Here is a 23083-nt window from a genome sequence, read left to right as displayed (position 1 = left end):
ATTGCATCTCTAGTGCATCTCCCTCCACGTCTCTAGTGCTTCTCTCTGCCATTGTCAATCACAACTAGCTCTGGGACACCCATCTAGCAAGACTGCGACAACAATGCCTATCTGCAAATAGTGACTGGATCTCCGAAGGTGACTTGTTCGACAACCCTTTGTTCTCTATTATCTGGCAACCTAGTAAACATAAATCTATTATTTCTAGATTTGTAACCTATGACCTTCATTTTGTCCCGTCTTCTCCATCTGTGACCTTCAGAGTTACCTCAGTCAATTGTGGTTTCCTCCAAATATGGTTCGGGTTTGTTTTTGATTGGTTATTGTTGCTACTTCAGTTTGTGAGATATGACAATGTCCAATCTTGTTGCATCAAATACTAGAGTGGTGAGATCACCTTCACCTATGAACATTCTTGTGATTGTGCCATCATTTTCTTGCATTCCTACCAATACCACTAAAAAATTGAACGACGACAACTATTTATCATAGTTAGCCTCTGTTTGCATGTGGTTTCAAAGACATGGTGTCAATAACCATCTGATTATGAAGCTTTCTAGCGTTGCTGAGTCTAATAGAATTGTTTGGGATTGTGTGGATGCATTGTTGGTTACATTATTGTAGCAGTTGATAGATGTTGAGTTAATCCCATTATTTCGTGACTACGAGAATTGCTTTGACATTTGGTCCCAGCTTTACTAGTGATATTGTATGCTTAAACAATATCATTAGTAATTTATTCTATCTTCAAAAGGGAGATTAAGATGTGGCTACGTACTTGGATCATATTCAATCTGTTACAGCTAGTCTAATGTTTTAGGTGGACAACATTCCATACTTGCTTCTTAGACTCATGGATCTTCTTCTAATATTGGATATGGAGGTTGTCGTGGTAGGGGTGTTGAGCGTGGCTAGGGGGTGATAAGTGACCTTATTGTGCCCTAGTCACTATAAGAATACTTGTTATGCACTCCATGGTTGGCCTCCTAAGGTGCAAAAGCACATTCACTGGTACCAAATATTTCTTCTCATATTCACAAGTTGACTGCTACATATATGATCTTTCTTGAGTTAGTAGAATATCCTTAGTGGCTAAGCAAGACTCTTCTCCTATAGCTTCTGTTACCCAGGCATCTGTTCCTTTTGCTCAGTCATTTACTAGTAATCCTCATATATGCCTTATTCATCTCCACTTAGTCCTTAGATTCTTGATTTCGCCGCTTCAAAGCATATTTTTTGTTATAAATCATTATTTTCTCATTTTGATTCATCTCCTTCCCTCTCGCCCATCACTATGGCTAATGATTCTCGTGAATAAAATAATGTGTATAATGCCAAATGTATAATACAAGAGAATATATATATATATATATATACACAATAGGTATTTTAAGTTAATTATACTAATACCCCTTACTTATCTTATTTAACACTCTCTTTCAAGTTGGAGCATATATATTGAGCATGCCCAGTTTAGTACAAATGTAATTCACACAAGGACCTCTAAGTGACTTGGTGAGTAAATTAGCCAACTCATTGATGGAACTCACATATGTTATAACTACATCCCCAAATAACACTTTTTCTCTAACAAAGTAACAATTAATTTCAATGTGCTTGGTTCTCTCATGAAAAACAGGATTAGAAACAATATCTATTGCAGTCTGATTGTCACAAATCAATTGCATAGTGATGTGGTCACTGTTTGAGACAAGATGGAGGGCCCGTTCAAGAACTGACCCAAATAAGGGGTTGACTTCATATTTTTCATATTCTTTTAAGATTTTATTCTACTTCATATTTTAGGATTTTATTTCTATTAGGATTCTAATTAGTTTTTATTTACAATACTACCATGGGGTCACCAAACACTAAAGTACTTAGATTTTAAGGTTGTAAACAGTTTTTTCGATCTCAATTTTCCAACAACCTATTCGGTTTTCTTCTCTTACTCAACAAGACCAAGATTCAGTACTTGAAACTTGTTGCTTTGAGAGTATCATTCGTGTGTTAGTTCTCTATACACGCGCTACACGTTGCGTCAAGTGGTATCAGAGCAGTAAAATTATCCAATCAGATGGCCAATCTTGAAGGCGGTAGCAACCAACTCGCGACAATGATCAGAGGTTGCCTACAGTTTGGAAATAACTTGTAATATGCAACATCAATTGGAGCATATCAGCAACTGTTGGAGAGTCCTAAGCTATTAAGGAGTTCATTAGAAGAATCGGTAGCTGAAAAGGAGACATGCAGTGAATGGAGTATGATCCGATTAAATGTAGTGAAGATAAGTCCCTAAAATTAGCATAAAAATAGGATTAGATAGGAGTTATCTTTCTATTGTGTAATCTCCTAAATAGTAGGACGAGATAATATAGAAACTTGTATAAGTAGAGTTCTAGTTTTGAACCAATGTATCGAATATTCTTCATCTCAACACTCGACCAAACTTTCTAGGTTCCCTGCTTAGGGACCAACTGTGTTCATGGTATCAGACCCTGGTTATTAGAGCTAGTATTCCGATCAATATGGCTGATGCTAATCCAACAATCCCAACCCCTACGATTGAGGAATCCTCTTGAAGTTCAGTTTCTCAACCACCGATGCAAGCTGCCATGACTCCTGCCAATACTCTCACCATGGATAGCCAAACCTTGCAAATCACACAACACAAGTTGAACGGCATAAACTTTAGGGAATGGTTTCAGTCTGTGACTTTGGTAATCAAAGGCAAAGGGAAATTCAACTGTCTCACTGGGATTGTCCCAACTCCTCTAGAAGAGTCCGTAGAATACCAACTATGGGAGGTAGAGAATTCTATTCCCATGGCTTGGTTGATCAACTCAATGGAACCTAAGATAGGCCGAACCTATCTGTTCTATAAGACTGCAAAGGAGGTATGGGATGCAGTCCAAGAACTATACTCTGATCTCAAAAACACAGCCCAGTGTTTTGAGATCAAAGTAGTCATTAGGACTACAAAACAAAGTGGTCTTAGTGTCACTGAATACTACAACAACCTAGTAGAACTATTGCAAGAGATGGATTTGTTTTATGATCCAAAATGGGAATGCTCAAGTGACAGCCAGAAGTATAACAGGATGTTTGAGAAGTCTTAGAAATAATCAAAGACAATTTGTCTTAATTGATTAAAATGAGCAAGAACAACATCCTCTTTTAAGGAGAGGATTATAAACAAAAAAGGAAGGAAATAATCTAAATATTGACAGCATCCTAAACTACATCCTTGACTTATTTATTTACATAAAACTTAAATCCTAGAATATTCTAGGATCAAGGACAAATCTTCCTTAATTTTAGCATATTTCCAGCACTCCCCCCCAAGCTGGCTTGTAGATGTCTTCCATAACTAGCTTGCCAATAAGTTTATCAAATTGCTTCTTGTGAAGACCCTTAGTTAGAACATCAACAATTTGTTCAGTTGTTGGAAGATATGACATGCATATTATTCCAGCATCAAGCTTCTCCTTGATGAAATGTTTGTCCACTTCTATATGTTTCGTACGATCATGCAACACCGGATTATGAGCAATAGAGATGGCAGCCTTGTTGTCACAATAGACTTTTATAGGTTTTGATTGAGGAAATTTTAGCTCTTCAAGTATCCTTTTGATCCACATCCCCTCACAGATTTCATGAGCAACAGTTCTGAATTCTGCTTCTGCACTATTTCTAGTCACCACATTTTGTTTTTTGCTTCGCCAGGTGACTAGGTTTCCCCCAACAAAAGAACAGTAGCCTGAAGTAGATCTCTTATCATTAACACTTCCTACCCAATCTGCATCAATGTAGATCTCAACTTGTAGGTGGCTATGTTTCTTGAATAGTAAGCCTCCTTCAAGAGTCCCTTTTAGATATCTTAGGATTCTGTAGACCGCTTCAAAATGCTCTAGCCCTAGTGAGTGCATAAATTGACTCACCACACTTATTGCAAAAGCAATGCTGGGTCGCGTATGAGACAAGTAGATTAATCTGCTCACAAGTCTCTGATATTGTTCTCTGTCTTTTACTTCTTCAGCTTTAGTAGCATATAGTTTCACATTAGGCTCAATGGGAGTTTCTGACACCCTGCAGCTAAGTAATCATGTTTCTCTAAGAAGGTTAAGAACATATTTTCTCTAATTGACAAAGATGCCTTCTTTGGATCTTGCAAACTCCATTCCAAGGAAGTATTTTAGGATCCCAAGTCCTTGATTTGGAACTCCTTTACAAGTTTCTGCTTGAGAACTGCTAACTCTGTCTCATTATTACCAGTTAAAATAATGTCATCAACATAAACAATCAAAATTGCAACTTTACCATCCTTTGAGTGTTTATAAAATATAGTGTGATATGCCTAACTTTAAAGGAAGCCATAACTGGTAACTGTCTTTCCAAAGCGTTCGAACCATGCTCTTGGGGACTGTTTGAGACCATATAAGGATTTCTTCAGTCTACATACTTTGTCACTCCCAAGTTTATTTTTGAATCCAGGAGGTAAACTCATAAAGACCTTCTCTTCAAGATCACCATTAAGAAATGCATTTTTGACATCAAGTTGGTGTAGAGGCCAATCTGAATTTACTGCAAGAGACAATAGGACTCTAATAGAGTTTATTTTTACCACAGGAGCAAATGTCTCCTGATAATCAATCCCATAAGTCTGGGTGAAGCCTTTAGCTACCAGTCTGGCTTTGTACCTGTCAACACTCCCGTCAGCCTTACATTTTATTGTAAACACTCATTTACACTCTACTATTTTTTTTTTTTCTCTGGGCAAGTTGACTATCTCCCAAGTACCACTTCTCCTTAGAGCATTCATCTCCTCTATAACTGCTAATTTCCAATTTGGATCATCCTGTATAATCCTTGGCACAAACAAGTGTGAAATCCTAGATGTGAAAGCCTTATGATTCTTAGATAATCTATGGTAGGAGAGGTATTTAGCAATAGGATATTTAGTGCAACTTCTGACACCTTTCCTAATTGCTATAGGAATATCAAGATCAGAAATAGTAGGTAAATGATTGAAATAGTTGAAGAATCAATTTTGGAACTATTAGGTAAAGTAGAGGGAGGTGGACTAGAAGTTGAAGTGGGAGTTCTTGAACCTACAGTGCCATTTATCGGGTTTTCAGACTGGTTTTGTGCAGAATTGACATTAAAGTCTTTGTTCTTTTGATGAAATCTCTTCCTGGTATAAATTTGAAGCTCAGAATTTAGATCACGATGATTAGTTTGTAGTAATTCTCCCCCTACCCGAGAAACCTCTTTACTTGGCATCAAAGAACCAGAATCTCCTAGGTGACCATTATCAGAAACATGTGGTTCTTGAGTAGGACAGATTGCATTTGGAAGGGGGACAGAAACATCCCAAAAATTGTCTTCAGCTTCATGTTTCTCCCCCTGAAGGGAATTTTTGGTCAAATAGTGTTTGTTTTCAACAAATGAGACATCCATACTCACGTGAATCTTTTTTGTGAGAGGATCATAACACTTATAGCCTTTTTTATGAGAGGTATAACCCAAGAAAACACATTTGACAGCTCGAGGATCAAGTTTTGAGCGAAATTGAGTAGGTATATGAACATACACAGTACATCCAAAAACTTTGATGGGAAGGTCTGAATGTAATCTAGTGTTGGGAAAATGTCTTTTAGGCACTCAAGGGGTGTTTGGTACTTTAATACTTTAGTAGGCATTCTATTTATCAAATAGGACGTCGTTAAAACAGCTTCGCCCCATAAATATTTTGGAACATGCACAGAAAACATGATGGCACGTGCTACTTCGAGTAAATGTTGATTTTTACGTTCAACAATGCCATTTTGTTGAGGAGTATACCGATAAGTAGTTTGGTGGTGAATACCTTTGGTTTTCAAAAAATCCCCCAAGTTCTCATTGAAATACTCAGTGCCATTGTCAAAGTGTAAAATGCCAATTTTGGTTTGAAATTGGTTTTCAATCATAGTGTAAAAGTTTTTGAATAAATATTCCACTTCAGATTTTTTGTGCATCAAATAAACCTAACACAAACGGGTATGATCATCTAAAAAGGTAACATTCCATTTTTTTTCCAGATAGAGTAGAAATTTTAGATGGGCTCCAAACATCACTATGAATTATATAAAAAGGTTTGGATGCTTGGTAGGGTTTTGGTAAATATGTAGAACGATGATTTTTTGCCAAGATGCAACTTTCACATTGAAAAGAAGAATAATCCATTCCTTTAAATAATTCAGGAAATAAACGTTTAATATAGGCAAAACTAGGGTGTCCTAGTCTAAGATGCCATAACATAATTGTGCCTTGAAGAGGAATTGAACTAGTACTAATAAAGCCCTGACCTTTTTTATTACCAGAAGACATTTCATCAAAGTAGTAAAGACCTTCAATCATCCTAGCATGCCCCAATCATCGTCCCCAAGTTCTGGTCCTGAAATTCACAATAGGATTCATAGAACGTAATACGACAGTTAAAGTTTTTGCAAAGTTTACTAATAGACAAAAGAGTGCAGGCCAAGTTAGGAACATGAAAAACATAATGGAGATTAATTTTTTCGGTTAGTTTAATAAGACCTTTTCCTGCAATAGATAAAAAACTACCATCGGCAATTCTGATTTTTTCATTTCCAGAGCTAGGAAAATAGGTCTTAAATAAATAAAGAGAACTAGTCATATGATCGGAGGCTCCGAAATCAATAACCCATGGAGAGGAATGTAAACAAGAAAGAGCTTTAGGTTTTCTGCCTATGTGTGCCAAGGAAACACTAGGAATACCAAATGAGGAACTGGATTGTAATAGCTTCAAGAGTTAATCAATCTGCTCTTTGTTGAAGGGACCTGTGTCAACCTCATTCGCAGTAGGGACCCTACGGTTACTGCTCTTGTCTCCTTGCTTGTTACTCTTCCAGTTGGTAGGTTTGCCATGAATTTTCCAGCAAGTCTCACGAGTATGGCGCGGCTTGTTGCAATGGTCACACCAGACCCAAGGCTGCTCATTGCTCCTATGCTGGTACTGTGTAGCCTTGTAGGCAGTTGTATTAGTAAACAAGGCAGAATTTTCAATTGACTCACCAGTATCTTTTTTGCCTAGCATGACACTTCCTTCGGCTTTCTTCTCTTCTAACCTTAGCAAATACTTCACCAATAGGAGGTAGGGGAGATCGTCCAATAATCCTCCCTCGCACCTCATCAAACTCAATATTAAGGCCAACAAGAAACTTGTAAATACGACCATCTTCAACCATTTTCTTATGGTGGTTGCAATCTTCAGTAGATTTCCACTCATAAGTGTTGAAGAGGTCAAGATCTTGCCACAGTCTCTTCAATGAATGGAAGTATTTAGTAACAGAATCGTCTCCTTGCCGAATCTCTCCCAGCTTCAAAGTTAACTCAAAAACCTGAGATTGGTTACCTAGGTCAGAGTACATCTGATTTACATTATCCCACAACTCTTTTGTAGTAGGATAACACATATAATTGGAACTGATATCTTCATCCATGGAATTGACCAGCCATGTCATGACCATAGAGTTTTCAGCATCCCAAATAGAGTGTGCTGGGTCATCCACTGCAGGTTCCTTCTTGTCTCCAGTAATGTAGCTAATTTTTCCTTGCCCGCCGATATACATCCGAACAAATTGAGACCAACGAAGAAAATTATCACCATTTAAACGAATGGTGGTGATTTGGATAGACTGGGTTGCTGGATGTTTTGTTTGGATGGTAGCGGTAGGATTTAAGGATGTTTCGGAAGTGACTTCCAACATAACTTATCATGTTGGGAGAGGGAAAAAACAAGGAGGAAATGAAGTAAGCAGGGTTACCAAGATCTAGGAGATGGCTGCAAAATTGGTTGTTGTCGATGTAAGATGCCAGCAAGTAGAAGGCGGTTAAGGTAGAGAGGTTGCGAGCAATCGGCAGTGGCTGAAGCGAACACAGCAGACCTAATCGGAGTGGGTGTCATCGTTCGGAATGGAGAGCTTGCACTTGCCCAACGGAAGCTTGCACTCGCAGGAGGTAGAAAGAGACCTGGCGGTTGACTATGGAGGAAGCAACAGAGAAGATGACCTTGGGTCGATCTTGGGTGGCCGCGACCAGTAGATCCAAGCTTGGCGACGACTGGGAATTGCCAAATCTGGGCGTCAGCGACCAATCGAGAGGCCAATAGAGAAAGGGTAGGCAGTCGCGAGAAGAGCCTCACACAGAATGGATGGCTAGGATTTAGTCCAGCTCTGATACCATCTTAGAAATAATCAAAGACAATTTGTCTTAATTGATTAAAAAGAGTAAGAACAACATCCTCTTTTAAGGAGAGGATTATAAACAAAAAAGGAAGGAAATAATCTAAATATTGACAGCATCCTAAACTACATCCTTGACTTATTTATTTACATAAAACTTAAATCCTAGAATATTCTAGGATCAAGGACAAATCTTCCTTAATTTTAGCATATTTCCAGCAAGAAGGAATGAGTATTTGATTTCCATCAAGGGCTTAATTCAGATTTGGATCAAATCAGGGGACGACTCTTAGGTATCAAGCCACTGTCATCTCTCAGAGAAGTATTTGCGGAGGTCAGATCTAAGGAAAGTAGGAGGCAGGTTATGCCCTTGCTACCTCTAAGAAAGAAGAAACTTCTAGGGCTAAACAGTGGTGCAAACACTGCAACAAGACCTATCATACAAAACAAACTTATTGGAAGCTTCATGGGAAGCCTCCAAACTGGTAACTGAGGAACAAGAAGGAGAAAGAAAGACCAACTTATGCAACAACAATTGATCAGGTGGAGTTCTTACAAAAATTACTGAATGGAACACATGTTTCAAAGGAATCAGATGGATCAACAACCAACCCTTTAATGCCTATAGCTCAAAGAGGTAATTCAGTGTTTTCTTTAACTACTAAGAAGGATGAGTGATAGTTATTGGGTTGTAGATACTGGAGAATCTAATCATATGATCGGATCTATAAACATGTTTAAAAACATTCAATTGAAGGATAAGAAACTAACAATTCTAATGGTAGATGGAATAGTGTCCTCGGTTAAGGGAAAAGGAAGTGTGTATGTGGTTGGTTTATCACTTGATTATGTCTTATATGTGCCAAATTTGAAGTGTAGCTTGCTATCTGTGAGTAAACTCACAAAGGATCTGGATTGCATTTTAACTTTCTTCCCTTCATATTGTGTTTTTCAGGATTGGTCTACGGGAAAGATGATTGGCAGTGCTGAGGAGAAGGATGATCTTTATTGGGCATTAGATAACAAATCTCTCCCTAGTCAGTTAGCTCCTAGTTTTTCCCTTTCAGTTAGCTTGAATTCTGAAATTTTGTTATGGCATACATATTTCTCGTACTACACCTTATGGGCTGGACTCGACCAAATAGGCCGGCCCAATCGCCTAAAGCCCAGTAAGCTGGCCCAATCGCCTGAAGCCCAATAGGCCCCAAGCCAAGCTTGTTGGAGCAAGCTTACATATCGCTAAAACCCAAGCTCAGATCACAGGGCCAAGCAAGCTTTAAACGAGCTCCCAGCGATACTTCTAGTGAGCTTTGAGTGACGTTTCCAGTTCGCTAATCTAGCCAAGTGCGCTCCCAGCGAGGCTCCCAGCTCGCTGAATGAGCTGTTCATCTCGCATGAGAAGGAGACCGTGGAATAACCAAAGAGTAGCGATGGAATGGGTATTATTCTGAACAGGCCGTTCAGGCCCAATTTGGCTCCATCCTCTTGGCCCATGCCAGTCCCATCCTGGCCTTATACCAGCCTGCAAGCAGCATCATTGCAGCCGCCTCTGGATATCCGTACGCCTACCTTAAATCCCATCCTCATTAATAAAGGTCTCGTCGGCGCCATGCCACCATCTAGGTACCTCCGCCGACGCCGGGTATTCAGTCTCATCACCTACAGACACAAGATGCATGTGCACAGGAGGACATCTCCTCCTCCTATATCAGTAAGCTCTTTCCAGAGTCAAGGTATGCTTTTTCTACTAACCTACTGATACGCTGCATATTTTTCCTACTCCCTTACTCACTTGAACGTCGGAGTTCTTGTAGGGGGCCAACCGGCAAGAGGAATGCTGACCGAACCATACAACATTCCTCAGTGTGTCTCTTCCTTTCTCTCTTTCCTTGTTCATTTGATCAGTGCGGACCAACGAATCACGGTCGACCAATTCCGAACGTCGACAGTCATCCTAGCTTTCAATATTTGAAACATTTGTACCCTGATTTATTCATCAATAAAGAATAGTTGGTTCTCAACTGTGATCACTACATACTTGCCAAACAAACTCATAGTTCTTGTCAACCAAATTCATACACTCTTTCCAAACCATTTCATTTGATCCACAGTGATATTTGGGGACTAGCTAGAGTTCCAAACTTAAATATGGTGCTAGGTGGTTTGTGACTTTCATTAATGACCACACAAGAGTATCTTGGGTATACTTAATGAAGGAAAAATCTGAGGTTTGTGCAATTTTTCAGAATTTCCACAAATTCATCCTAAACTTATTTCAGTTCTCTAGTTGCATTCTTAGGATTGATAATGGCCGAGAATATTTTTCGTACCCATTCACTCAATACCTCAGTACAAATGGGATTTTACATCAAAGCACTTGCCCCTATACACCCCAACAAAATGGGGTAATTGAGAGAAAAAATCGCCATTTACGGCTAAAGCCCTAATGTTTACAAGTTCTACTCCAAACAAATATTGGGGTGAAACTGTCTTAACAGCCTCTTACTTGATCAATAGGCTGCCAACCAAGGTCCTGAAATACCAAACTCCATTGCACAACCTCAAGACCATCTTTCCTCATGTTAGGATTTTCAACACTCTTCCTCCAAAAGTATTCGGATGTGTGGTATATATCTACCAAACCAACCCCAATCGCCATAAACTAGAACCTAAGGCGTTCGAGTGCATATTCATTGGTTCCTCACCCACTCAAAAGGGATATAAATGCTATTGTCCTACATCACAAAAATTCTTTGTCTTATGATGTAACTTTCAATGAAACTAGATTCTACCACTCAGGTAATCTGCCAAAAACAGGGGAAAACAATTGGGATCCCACTGTTTCAATGCCTATTATATTACCTATCTCTCCCTCTATTCCAAATGATGATCCTATTCAAACAGATGCAGTTGAAACTAGATTGTTCAAGCCCTAAACCAATTCACTCATCAGTTGAACTAGGGGAGACTGATACAAAGGAAGTCTTGAGTCCTAAAAAACCAATTAAAGTGTACTCAAGAAGACCAAAGCAACCAGATCCTTAAATCAGTCAATTGTTAGAACCAAAGACTGGTCCAACAAGTGAGGATAACAATACAACAACCCGCGATTTTGAACAAATACTGTAGGAGAACTCAACTTTTCTCCCTTAATCTTCCATTAGCTAGTGTTAAACTTATATACAGAAAATTCCTACAAGATCTCCTAGATATTCTCCTAATTTACAGCAGTGATAGTTGTCCGCCTAATTCTATCCTGCAAGTGGATAGATCGTGACAAGTAATATAGTGATGAATAGAGTGTCGTACCCACGAGGATTAACTTTTGACGTTTACTCTAACTGATTTAACCTTAACCTAACACACACATTAACAATGTCTTCAATTGCAATGAAAACTAATTTACTAATAAAAGATGCAACTAAAACAATTTCTTTGATTCAAAAACTCACAAGGATAAGGCACTAGGGTTTGTGAATCCACCGTCGGCCTTCTATGATTCAATTATTCATTACCCGGATCTTATTATTCCTTATCTTAGGTTGAAAATCGATGATCCAATTACAACCAAAAGCCTCTCTCGATGGTCATTCAGTTTTATGTATATATATGAGATTAACTATCTCTAGTCAACCTTCGAACATATAAACATGTATTCAATCACGGAGATCATCACAAAATGATTTCATAGGGCATAATGGTATCTCTACCTATTATAGGACCCTACGTTGTTTGCTACCATGTCTAATCCATATTGAATCTCTTGAAAGCAATACAAATCACAAATATGTTTCAATGGTGATCAGGCATTAAAATGGCATTATGAACATAACAAACAATCAACCCGAATGAATAAGAAAATAGCAAACCGAATAACTTTAAATCAAACCATTAGAAGTCGAGGTTTCATCATTCACCCTAGCTATAAACACTTAGCAATGCATTCTTGCAATTAGAAGAAAAAGAAAAGAGTTAGAATCCATAGCAAATAATTGAGAAAGAAAAGAAAAATACAACCCAAGAGTATAGTCTTCAATCTTCCGTCTGCTCTTCTTCCTTCCAAAAAACTCTCAAATCCCTTAAGAATAAGTCTTTATATAGTATTTTTTAGATTATTAAAGTTGTGCACAGTGAAAACTCTCGTTTCCCATTGATTTGGACGGAGACGGTGTGAAATCGGGCTTTGAATTGAAGTTCAAAACGCTACCACGGTCCTACCGCGATATGCTTGTTGCTGCAGACCCGTGAGCTCCAAATAGCAACTCCTAAAGCAGTCTTACAACGGTATGCATTCTGCTGTAAGATCGTGAGCTCCAGAAACTAATTCTTATAGTGGTCCTACAGCGGAATGCATACCGCTGTAGGCCACTAAATTTCTTCCTTAGCTTCTTTCTTCTTCGCCTTCCACTTTCTGCTCTTGTTCCACTTTCACTTTCTCCATCTCATTTCAAGTTGATAGCTGAGCATGCCTTCAAGTTTTATTTCCACTCCTATCATACACCAAAATCGTTTCTTTTTGTTCCATTTCCGCTTTGCATGTGATGTGTACCTATATTGACAATATTGAGCCCAAAATGAGTAGCAATCATGTTCATTGAATACTTAAATGCTAAGATTGAGCCACTAAATAAGAGTGCAAAATATACTGATCAATAGTCTTTATATAATGTACAACACAAACTTAAATTAAATAAGAATATTATCTTGAATAAAATTTGCATTATCTCGGGTCTTCTCCTTCTTGAACAAGGAGTCTTTTCCAACACTCCCTTTCAAGCTGGCGAATAGATGTCTATCATTCCCAACTTGTCTTTTATTACTTCAAATACTTGTTTCTACATTGTCTTAGTCAAGATATCTACCTCCTGATCTTTGGTAGGAACATAAGTTAGTCTTATATCTCTTGTTTCTATTTCTTCCCAAACAAAATGCCTGTCAATTCTCACATGTTTCATCAGGTCATGTTGTACTGGATTATTCACTATACTTTGATTGATTTACTATCGCTATAAAGTATTTTTGGTGCTGTGATTGGTATGTCCATATCCTTCATTAACTTTTCTAACCAAATTATCTTACAAATGCACTGTGCAATGGCTTGATACTCGGCCTCGACACTACTACGTGAAACAACTTGTTGCTTTTTGTTTCTCCATGTGACTAGGTTTCCCATAATTTTGTGCAATACCCTAATGTGGATTTGCTGTCTTTAACAGATCCTGCCCAATCTGCATTTGAATAGCTCTTTATTCCTCTTTTCACTATTTTTCTTAAACAACAATCATTTCCCAGGTGTGCCTTTAAAATATCTTAGGATATGATAAGCAGCTTCTAGATGTCTTTTGGTTGGAGAATGCATGAATTGACTAATTATACTTACCGCATAGGCAATATCTGGCCTTGTATGAGATAAGTAGATCAATTTTCCCACTAGACGTTGAAATCTACCCATATCAACTTGTTCCTCTTCATTCTTTTCATCTTTATTCTTCCAATTTGGTTCTAAAGGAGTGCTAGTTGGCTTGCACCCGAGTTTACCAGTTTCCCTCAAAAGGTCAAGAGTGTATTTTCTTTGTGAGATGAAAATACCCTCATTGCTTCTTGATACTTCCAATCCCAAGAAATATTTTAAATCTCCCAAATCCTTAACTTCAAATGCCTCTCTTAGTTGATGCTTCAATAGTTCAATCTCTTGATGGTTGTCTCCGGTGGTAATTATATCATCCACATAAACTATAAGAATGGTCTTTTTTCCCTCAAAATCTGTCGTTATAAATAATGTGTAGTCAGCTTGTCCTTGTCTATATCCAAGTTATTGTAAAGTTTCACTGAATCTCTTGAACCATGCCCTTGGTGATTGCTTGAGGCCAAATAGTGATTTCTTTAGCTTGCAAACTTTCCCTCTTGTATCTTCTCTTTCAAAACTTGGGGGAATCCTCATATAAATTTCTTCTTCTAACTCACCATTCAAGAAGGCATTTTTAATGTCTAATTGGTGGGGTTTCCAATCCAAGTTAACTGCCAATGATAGATCGCCCAAATGGAATTAAGTTTGGCCACCGGTGCAAAAGTTTCCTCATAGTCAAGGCCTTGAGTTTGAGTAAAGCCTTGAGCTACAAGCCTAGCCTTGTATCTCTCAAATTTTCCATCTGATTTATACATAACAGTAAAGACCCATTTGCTCCCAACGATGTTTTTTCCATTGGGTAATTTCACTATCTCCCATGTACCATTCTTTTCTAGGGCATGCATTTCCTCCATTACAGCTTTCCTCCATTTTTCCTCCTATAAAGCATGATAAATATCCTTAGGAATACTCACATTATCAATGCTGATAGTAAAGGCTCTGAATTGTGGGGACAATTTGGAGTATCCTAGGATATTGGTGATAGGATGCTCAGTATAAGATCTGGTCCCTTTCCTCAAAGCAATAGGAATATCAAGATCTGATTTCTGCTACTTGTTTGTCTCCTATTCATTGTTAATACCTTGAGTATTCCTCTCAGTAATTTCAGGACTTCTCCAAGGTTCAGATAGGTTAGTAGGCTGAGAATCAAGAGTTCTTCTTGAGTAAACATTTAGAGTTGGTTTACTTTGGGGCTGATCATCCTCCTGATTTTTGGTTTCTTTATTTACTCCCCCTTGGCAGGTTTGAGGTGAAGGAATAGGGGCTAGACAAGGTTCAGATGTGGTTTGAGAGGATTCTTTATCATGAATAGGTGTAAGGACAGTAGGAGACAAATCTGGAATAGGTATCAATGGGTCCCAATGAGGTGTTGTTTCAATGAAATTCTGCTGGGAATTGTCATGGAAGAATGACTTATTCTCAAGGAATGAAACATCACAAGAAACAATAGATTTTCGGGTACTAGGGTTGTAGCATTTATACCCTTTTTGGTTAGATGAGTACCCCACAAATACACACTTGGTAGACTTGGGATCCAACTTGGACAGTGTTGGCACATTGTTGTGAAAAAAAAACAATGCAGCCAAACACTCAAGGAGTAAGGGAGTTTAGGACTCTATTATGATGAGGAAAAGTTTCAAGAAGTACATCTAAGGGAGTCCTAAACTTTAGAGTCTTTAAGGGAAGCCTATTAATGAAATATGCAGCTGTTAATACTGCTTCTCCCCAATAGGAATTTGGAACCGAATGGGTAAACATAAGGGGTCTTGTTGTCTCAAGAAGATGGCGATTCTTTCTCTCAGCTATCCCATTTTGTTGAGGGTATATGGGTATGAGCTTTGGTGAATGATACCATGCTCGCTTAGGTATTTGTTGAAATCAATGTAGAAATATTCTCTTCCATTGTCAGTTCTCAATATATGAATTAGGGTTTGAAAGACATTTTTTATCATGAGATGAAAATTTTGGAATACAAGATAAGCTTCTAATTTGTCTTTCATTAAGAAAACCCAACATATCTGTGTATGGTCATCGATAAAAGTAATAAACCATCGAGTGTTAGTGAGATTTGAGGTTCTAGATGGCCCCCAATTATCACTATGAACAAGATGAAAAGGTTTTGAAGGATTATAAGCACGATTAGGATGAGAGGTTTTGGTTTGTTTTGCAAGAATGCAATGTTCACAAATGAAATCTTGAATCTTATTGCTAGAAAATGAAGGATACAAACATCTAAGATAATCCAAACTTGGATGTCCCAAACGTTGATGCCATAACAATAAGTCTGAATTAGAAACCATAGACAAGGAAGATGAAATAAATGACCAAAAAACAGAAGAATAATCTGCTCTTGATGTTTGATAAAGTCCCCTTCTCATCTCAGCACTGCCAATCTTCCTTCCCGAGGTTAGGTCCTGAAAAATACAACAATTTTTGAAAAAAGTCACCATGCAATCTTTATCTTGAGTTAACTTACTAACTGACAGTAAGTTGCATTGGAGATTTGACACATAAAGTACCGATTTAAGGGGTAATTCTCCAAGATTTATAGTTCTTTTTCCCTTTACACAGGATATGGTACCATTAGCCATAACAACATTAATCAGTTTATCACAGGTTTCATAATCAGAAAGCAATTTTAGATCACCTGTCATATGATCATAAGCACCTGTATCTATGATCCAGTAGTTTGTAAGGCATTTTTGAGACATTAGAGAGTATATTTCAGTACCTTTTCCTGCCAGAGACACTCTTGGATTAGGATTCTCCGGGATTTCAGTTTGAGTCACCTTGGTTTGGTTTAGCAAGCTTTGTAGAGCCTCCATCTGAGCAGCAGTTAGACTGAAATTTGTTGCACTCCCTTTTTCAACTTTCATCGTATAGGCTGATTGTGCTTTTTTTCTTTGACTTGTTGGTTTCCATCCAGCCGGCTTTCATGGATTTTCCAACATGTGTCCTTAGTATGGTATGGTCGATTGCAGTATTCACACCATTGTTTTTCTTTGGGGTTCTCTCCTTTAGTTGCAGCATGTGGCTGCTTTCCTCGGAAACTACTTCGAGCTGAGGCTAAAGAATATACCTCATTGTTAGACTGCCTTAAGCTCGAGAACATCACCTTCTTTCGACTCTCTTCCCTTCTAACCTCTGCAAATACTTCTCTCATTGTTGGAAAATGTTTTGTTCCCAACAATCTGCCTCTAACCTCATCTAGATCCGAGTTTAGACCATGTAGGAAGTCAAACACTTTCTCCTTCTCTACCATCTTCTCATATTTTGTACTATCAGCAGCACACTCCCATTTAATCTCATGAAATAAATCACTTTCTTGCCATAACTCGGTTAAGGTATTAAAATACTCAGTGACTGAGTTTGTACATTGCTTGGTTGTTCGTATGAGTGATCTAACCTAGAATGCTTGAGCTGTATTCTCCAAATCAGAGTAGACTTCTTGGACTGCTTGCCAAATCTCACAAGCCATCTTGTAGAAGAGTTCCTTCCTATCTTTGGCTCCATTGAGTTCACTAACCAAGCCATAACCGTGGCATTCTCAACTTCCCATATGCCATATGTTGCTGCCTCTGAATTCGATTTAGGCGTAAATACCGATTAGTATGCCATATGTTGCTGCCTCTGAATTCGGTTTAAGTGTAATACCGATTAGGTAGCCTTCTTTACCTTTCTCTCTAACAACTAACAGCACAATTGTGACCATTCCCTATAGTTGGCCCCATTTAACTTGTGATGTGTGATCTGGAGGGATTGGCTATCCATTGTTGCTAGAATAATGGATCCATGATGGTTGATCGGAGAGGTAGCAGAAGAGGTCTCACTAGACGAGACCTTTCCTGCCATTCTTTCGACTCAAGACTCCTTCAAGGAGTTAAAGACACGAATGAAAAAGAGTCCACAAATTGTGGCTCTGATACCATGAACAAATATCGTAGGAGAACTCAACTTTTCTCCCTTAATCTTCCATTAGCTAGTGTTAAACTTATATAAAGAAAATTCCTACAAAATCTCCTAGATATTCTCCTAATTTATAGCAGTGATAGTTTTTATCTAATGTACAACACAAACAGCAGCATACAGGAAGCTTTGAGCAATCCAAACTGGAAAAGGGTTGTGATGGAGGAGATTAAAGCATTGGAGAGCAATCGAACATGGGAACTAGTTGATTTACCAAAAAACAAAAAGATTATAGGCTACAGATGGGTTTTTACCATTAATATAGATCAGATAGGAGTATAGATTGTTATAAAGCAAGGTTGGTTGCCCAAGGGTACACTCAAACCCATGGGATCGATTATGAAGAAACTTTTGCTCTAGTGGCAAAATTAAACTCTATTAGGGTGCTTTTATCTATTGTTGTGAATTTAGATTGGGAGTTGTTTCAATTTGATATCAGGAATGCATTCCTAAATGGTGAGTTAGAAGAAGAGGTATATATGAAGATGCCACCCAGTTTTGAGGAACAAGGAGCAATTGGCAAGGTATGCAAGTTACATAAATCTCTTTATGGATTGAAGCAATCCCCTAGAGCATGGTTTAAGAAGTTCAGCTCAACTTTGAAACAATTTGGCTACAAGTAAGGTGAGGCCAACCACACTTTATTTACTAAACATGGTGTAGAAAAGGAGGAAGGGAAGCGATATTCCCGTGTATTTTATTAATATGAATGAAAAATATTTATACAAGAATTTCCTAAGAATTCTCCTAGATTTTAGAGATTACATTCCTATTTTATAGGACTAGATTACAACAAAGAAAAATACAAATAAACCTAATCAAGAAAGAAATAAGATAAAGTACAAGATAGATAAAATACAAGATAAATAAGGAGAAAAGAGAATATATTTTATCACTCCCCCTCAAGCTGGGGAATGGATATCAGCCATCCCTAGCTTGCACACCAAGTCTTCAAACCGTTTAGGAGGCAGCCCTTTGGTCAAACAATCAGCCAGCTGTTCTTCCGAAGACACATACGGAATGCAAATCAAACCGGCTTCTAATTTTTCCTTAATAAAATGTTTATCTATCTCCATATATTTGGTGCGATCATGTTGCACAGGATTATGTGCCATATTTATAGCTGACTTATTATCACAACACAAGTTGATTGGTCTATGGCTGAAAATCCTCAAATCTTCCAAAATAATTTGCAACCATAGTAACTCACATAGGCCCATTGCTAGTGCCCGAAATTTAGCCTCAACACTTGATCGCGCTACTACCCCTTGCTTTTTACTCCTCCAAGAAACCAAATTTCCACCTAAGAAGACACAATAACCTGTGGTAGAACCTCTATCAACCAAAGACCCTCCATAGTCTGCATCAGTGTATCCTGTGATATCCAAATTGTCCCAGCTTTAAATAAGATTCCTTTACCTGGAGTTGTCTTTAAATAGCACAGAATTCTTCGTACAGCTTGCATATGGTCTTATGTAGGACAATGCATGAACTGACTAAGCAAACTTACTGCGAAGGCAATATTTGGTTTGGTGTGAGATAAGTAGATTAGCCTGCCGACAAATCATTGATACCTCCCTTTATCCACCGGTTGACCTTGATCACATAGTTCAACATTAAATTCCACCGAAGTTGTAACACCCAAGAATTTCAAAAGGGCTCAAGAGTAAATTATCTTGGGGCAAAAATAAAATTTTAGATAAATTGAGGGTATAAGGGTAATTTATTACCGTATGAAAGACCAAATCGACTATAGGGAGTGCCCTGAAGCTGAGATGTTAAAGGAAAATGATGTGGCATTAACGAGTATCCTGAGATAGAATTTATGGTATCAAAAGAAATCGGATTGGGAATGATTTTCGGTACAGTTAAAATGCACCTGGCATTTAGGCTGCAAAACCGAATCATTGAAGGCGACTTTCGGGAAGTCAACGAAAGCTTGATGGGGGCTTCAGTTTTTCTTAAGGAACAAACCTTCAGCGGTTTCAAGAAGAAACGAAGGGTTTAGGGCCAAAACGAATATTCGAGCCTAAGTGTAGTTTTTTGAAATTGTCAGAGGGAGGTCAAAACGATATTTTTTTAAGAATTTTCAGGAGTCAAATAGATGTTTTAGGACTTGAGGGTTTTAAATGCAATTATGGAAAGTTAAGGGGCTATGTGAAAAGGGCCAAAAAGGTAAGAGCCAAAATTTGAGGGGCTAAAGTGCAAAAAAAGGAAAAAGCTAGCAATGGGAAATCGACCAGCATCTTACTGGTCGGCTACAGCCGATTTTGGCCACAGGATTGCACGAGGGATGGTTGGGGGAGCATCTTTTGTAAAGGCATGGGCCGACAACGGCCACTGGGTTGGCCAGAAAAGCAAAAAAATCGACCGAAAGTTCGGTCAGATTGTCGCGGCCTGCAAATGGCTTTCTTGGTTGACAAGGGCTCGTTCCAGAGCCATCTAAGGGAGGTAGAATCTCTTAAGGCCTTGGGTTGGCCGAGTAAGGGCTTTTGAAGGTTCATATTTGCCTATAAATAGGCGTCCATGAAGGCCGAAAATTTCAAGAGTTGGAGCTTCAAATCAAGGCTGATTTCGAACAAATTGGGAGACCAAAATAGGGGGCTTTTGTTGCCCATAGCCTAAGGATCGTTTCTAGTAAGTTTGAAGCATTTTGGTGGCTGTTTTGGGGGTGTTCGATGCTCGCCGGAGATGGGAGGCGATCCGCCTGGCCGAGGCTTTAAGCCTCTAGTTGGACCTCTTCTGGTGGTCCTTTCAGCCTTCAAGATGCTCCATACTGATTGACTGAAGGAAGCGGTCAAGATGGTGGAGAAAACCAGAAGCTCCGGCTAATCGTCGCCGGGGAAGATGACCGGTGTGTGGGCCACACGCATTGGTCAGCACGCGCAGCCCACGTGTGAAGGCGCATGGGAGTCCGAAAAATTTGGAAAAAAATGCCAAAAAATCAAGAAAATTATTTTACGAGGGTTTGTGCAAAAAGTTTTGAGGGTTGCCTTCCCGATGTCTCGGTTTTCGCACCGAGCAACCTCATTTAGCGTGAAAACGCAATATCTGGGTAAGTTCAGTATTTTTCCTTTGAAGTTCATAGGATATATTGAATTGTTATGGAAAGAGATTTGAGGAAATAGTCCCAAAGGTATTTATTCGAATTTTTAGAAAGGAAAATGGAAGAAAATGAAGGAAAATGTCTAGAAATTGGGGTTTTGAGATATTTAGTGATTAAATATGTTTTTTATGATTTATGTGCTTGAGGAAAAGTGATTGGGGCAACTTTCGAGAGTTGGCACGAAAATCAATGTCGGGCACACATATCGAGGCGATGCGTGCTTTTTAAGAAATTAGAGTTTATCTCTAAATGTGACTTTTCCTATCCTATATGATATGATTGTTTATTATGCATGATATTTATGAAAGATATGATTCATTTTGTTATATTGCATGGAAAGTCGTGATATTTGCATGGCATGATATTATTGTCATATTGATATTTGTGCATGGGAATGGGATGTCACGCTAAGAGTGTAGTCGTAATTCCCCAAGAGCAATTGATGGGATAACGTTAGAATTATCTTGCTGGAGGTGCCAAGATTCTGCCTAGGATTCCGTGCCAGACTTGTGGGCCAGGGAAGTTACACTAGGGCGAATGTTTGTTCACGTTATTGCATCATGCATTCATATATATATATATATATATATATTTTTGAACCCTCACTAGAAGTTTCATCTTCTAATAGATTATGCTCCTGGAACATTCAAACGTTATAGTTAGAACTTGCAGCTTAGGCAAGAGCGTGATTGAGGTATGGCGGCACGGGGTGACGTGTCCGATGATTCAGCAGGTTGATCCGGTATTTCGTTTGTTCAGGAAGATTCGGATATGTATCAGATGAGATGAGAAATGGCAATGTATGATTGAGATATCATTAGATTGCATCTGAGGTGTTTAGCTAATATCTCGGAAAGCAAATCTCCATGTATTTATGTGTTAAGGCTTTTGAAGATATGATGTAATGGTACGGATTCTTATATTGTTATAAAGTGAATTGATTATATACCATATCAGGTTTCGATTTTAAGCTTCCACAATTATGATGATTACCTGTCTTAGCCTATTGATTCTTATTTAGTATGCTGGGAAGGTAAAACGGGATTGTCGGGAAATGGTTTAAATTGAAAAAAAATATATATTCCTAAAATTCTTAAGTTATTTAACGCTCGGAAGAGTGGGGCGTTACAGGAGCACTTGCACCTTTGCCACCTAGCAAACCTGTTTCATGCAATAGATCAAGAATATATTTTCTTTGGGATAAGAAGATACTTGCTTTAGAATAAGCTACCTCTATACCCAAAAAATACTTCAAAATGTCAAGATCTTTAATTTCAAAAGTCTTAGACATATTATCCTTAAGTTGTACCTGCTCTTCACAGTCATTTCCAGTGACAATAATATCATCCACATAAACCAAAAGATCTGTTACCCTTCCCCCACAGAAATGCTTAAAGAAAAGAGTATGATCACCACCCCTACTTTGAGAATAACCCATATGCCTCATGGCTTTAGAAAAATGATCAAACCAGGCCCGAGGAGATTGTTTAAGGCCATAAAAACCTTTCCTTAATTTGCATACCTATCCAGACAACCCTTTATCAAAGCCGGGAGGGGGTTCCATGAACACCTCTTCCTTTAAATCCCATGCAAAAAAGCATTCTTTATATCAAATTAGTGCAACTTCCAGCCATAGTGCGCTGCCAGGGCTAATAGGATACACATAGTTGACATTTTGGCTATCGGAGCAAAAGTTTCTAGGTAATCAATACCATAAGTTTGTGTGTATCCCTTAGCAACTAGTCTTGCCTTATACCTTTCTAGGAACCTATCTGCATTATATTTGAGATTAAAAACCCACGGGCAGCCTACAGGCTTAACTCCCTTTGGCTTAGGGACAATGTCCCGTGTCTGATTTTTTTCTAAGGCCCTCATCTCCTTCTGCATTGCTTGAACCCAATTTTGATCTTGGAAAGCCTCATTAACTATCTTAGGAATAGGAATTGTGTCTAAGGAAGTCAGAAAATCCATATGATTTGGAGATAAAGCGGTGATAGGACATATAATTGGCCAAAGGGTGTTGGGTGTAGCTTTTGCTCCCTTTGCGAAGGGCAATTAGTAGATCAAGATCATTAGTAATTGATGCAGGCAGTGAATCAGATGTGGCAGAATTGGGCTGAGAAGCAGAGGGACAACAATGTGAGGTTTCATTACCTGGATTAGGAGAGGAAACCGGAGCTGGAAGAGGTTTTAGAATGGGCTATTGTTGTTGTGTTCTCCTCTTAAAGACATAGGGAGATCCTTTGAATCGAATTGGAGTGGATGGCAGCTGTTCCTTTGGAGGTTTCGGCTGGTTCTATTCATCTAATGAAGAGTTAGATGGAGCATGAATCTGCAAATCATGAGAGGTTTCCAAAA

At 38.5% G+C, this 23083-nt stretch overlaps 1 protein-coding gene across 1 annotated transcript; it reads left to right on the top strand.

The window, feature by feature from the left end:
• Nucleotides 1–2603: 2603 nt before the first annotated feature.
• On the top strand, nucleotides 2604–3119 carry LOC127799834 (uncharacterized). Its single transcript, XM_052334051.1, has one exon. The coding sequence runs from the start codon at nucleotides 2604–2606 to the stop codon at nucleotides 3117–3119; it is 516 nt and encodes a 171-aa protein (XP_052190011.1).
• The last annotated feature ends 19964 nt before the right edge of the window (nucleotides 3120–23083 follow it).

Source organism: Diospyros lotus, chromosome 4 (assembly GCF_014633365.1).
Source record: "Diospyros lotus cultivar Yz01 chromosome 4, ASM1463336v1, whole genome shotgun sequence".
In the NCBI taxonomy this organism is placed as follows: Eukaryota; Viridiplantae; Streptophyta; class Magnoliopsida; order Ericales; family Ebenaceae; genus Diospyros; species Diospyros lotus.
The sequence above is the reverse complement of the archived record's forward strand: the minus strand, read 5'-3'. Positions and strand labels throughout refer to the sequence as shown.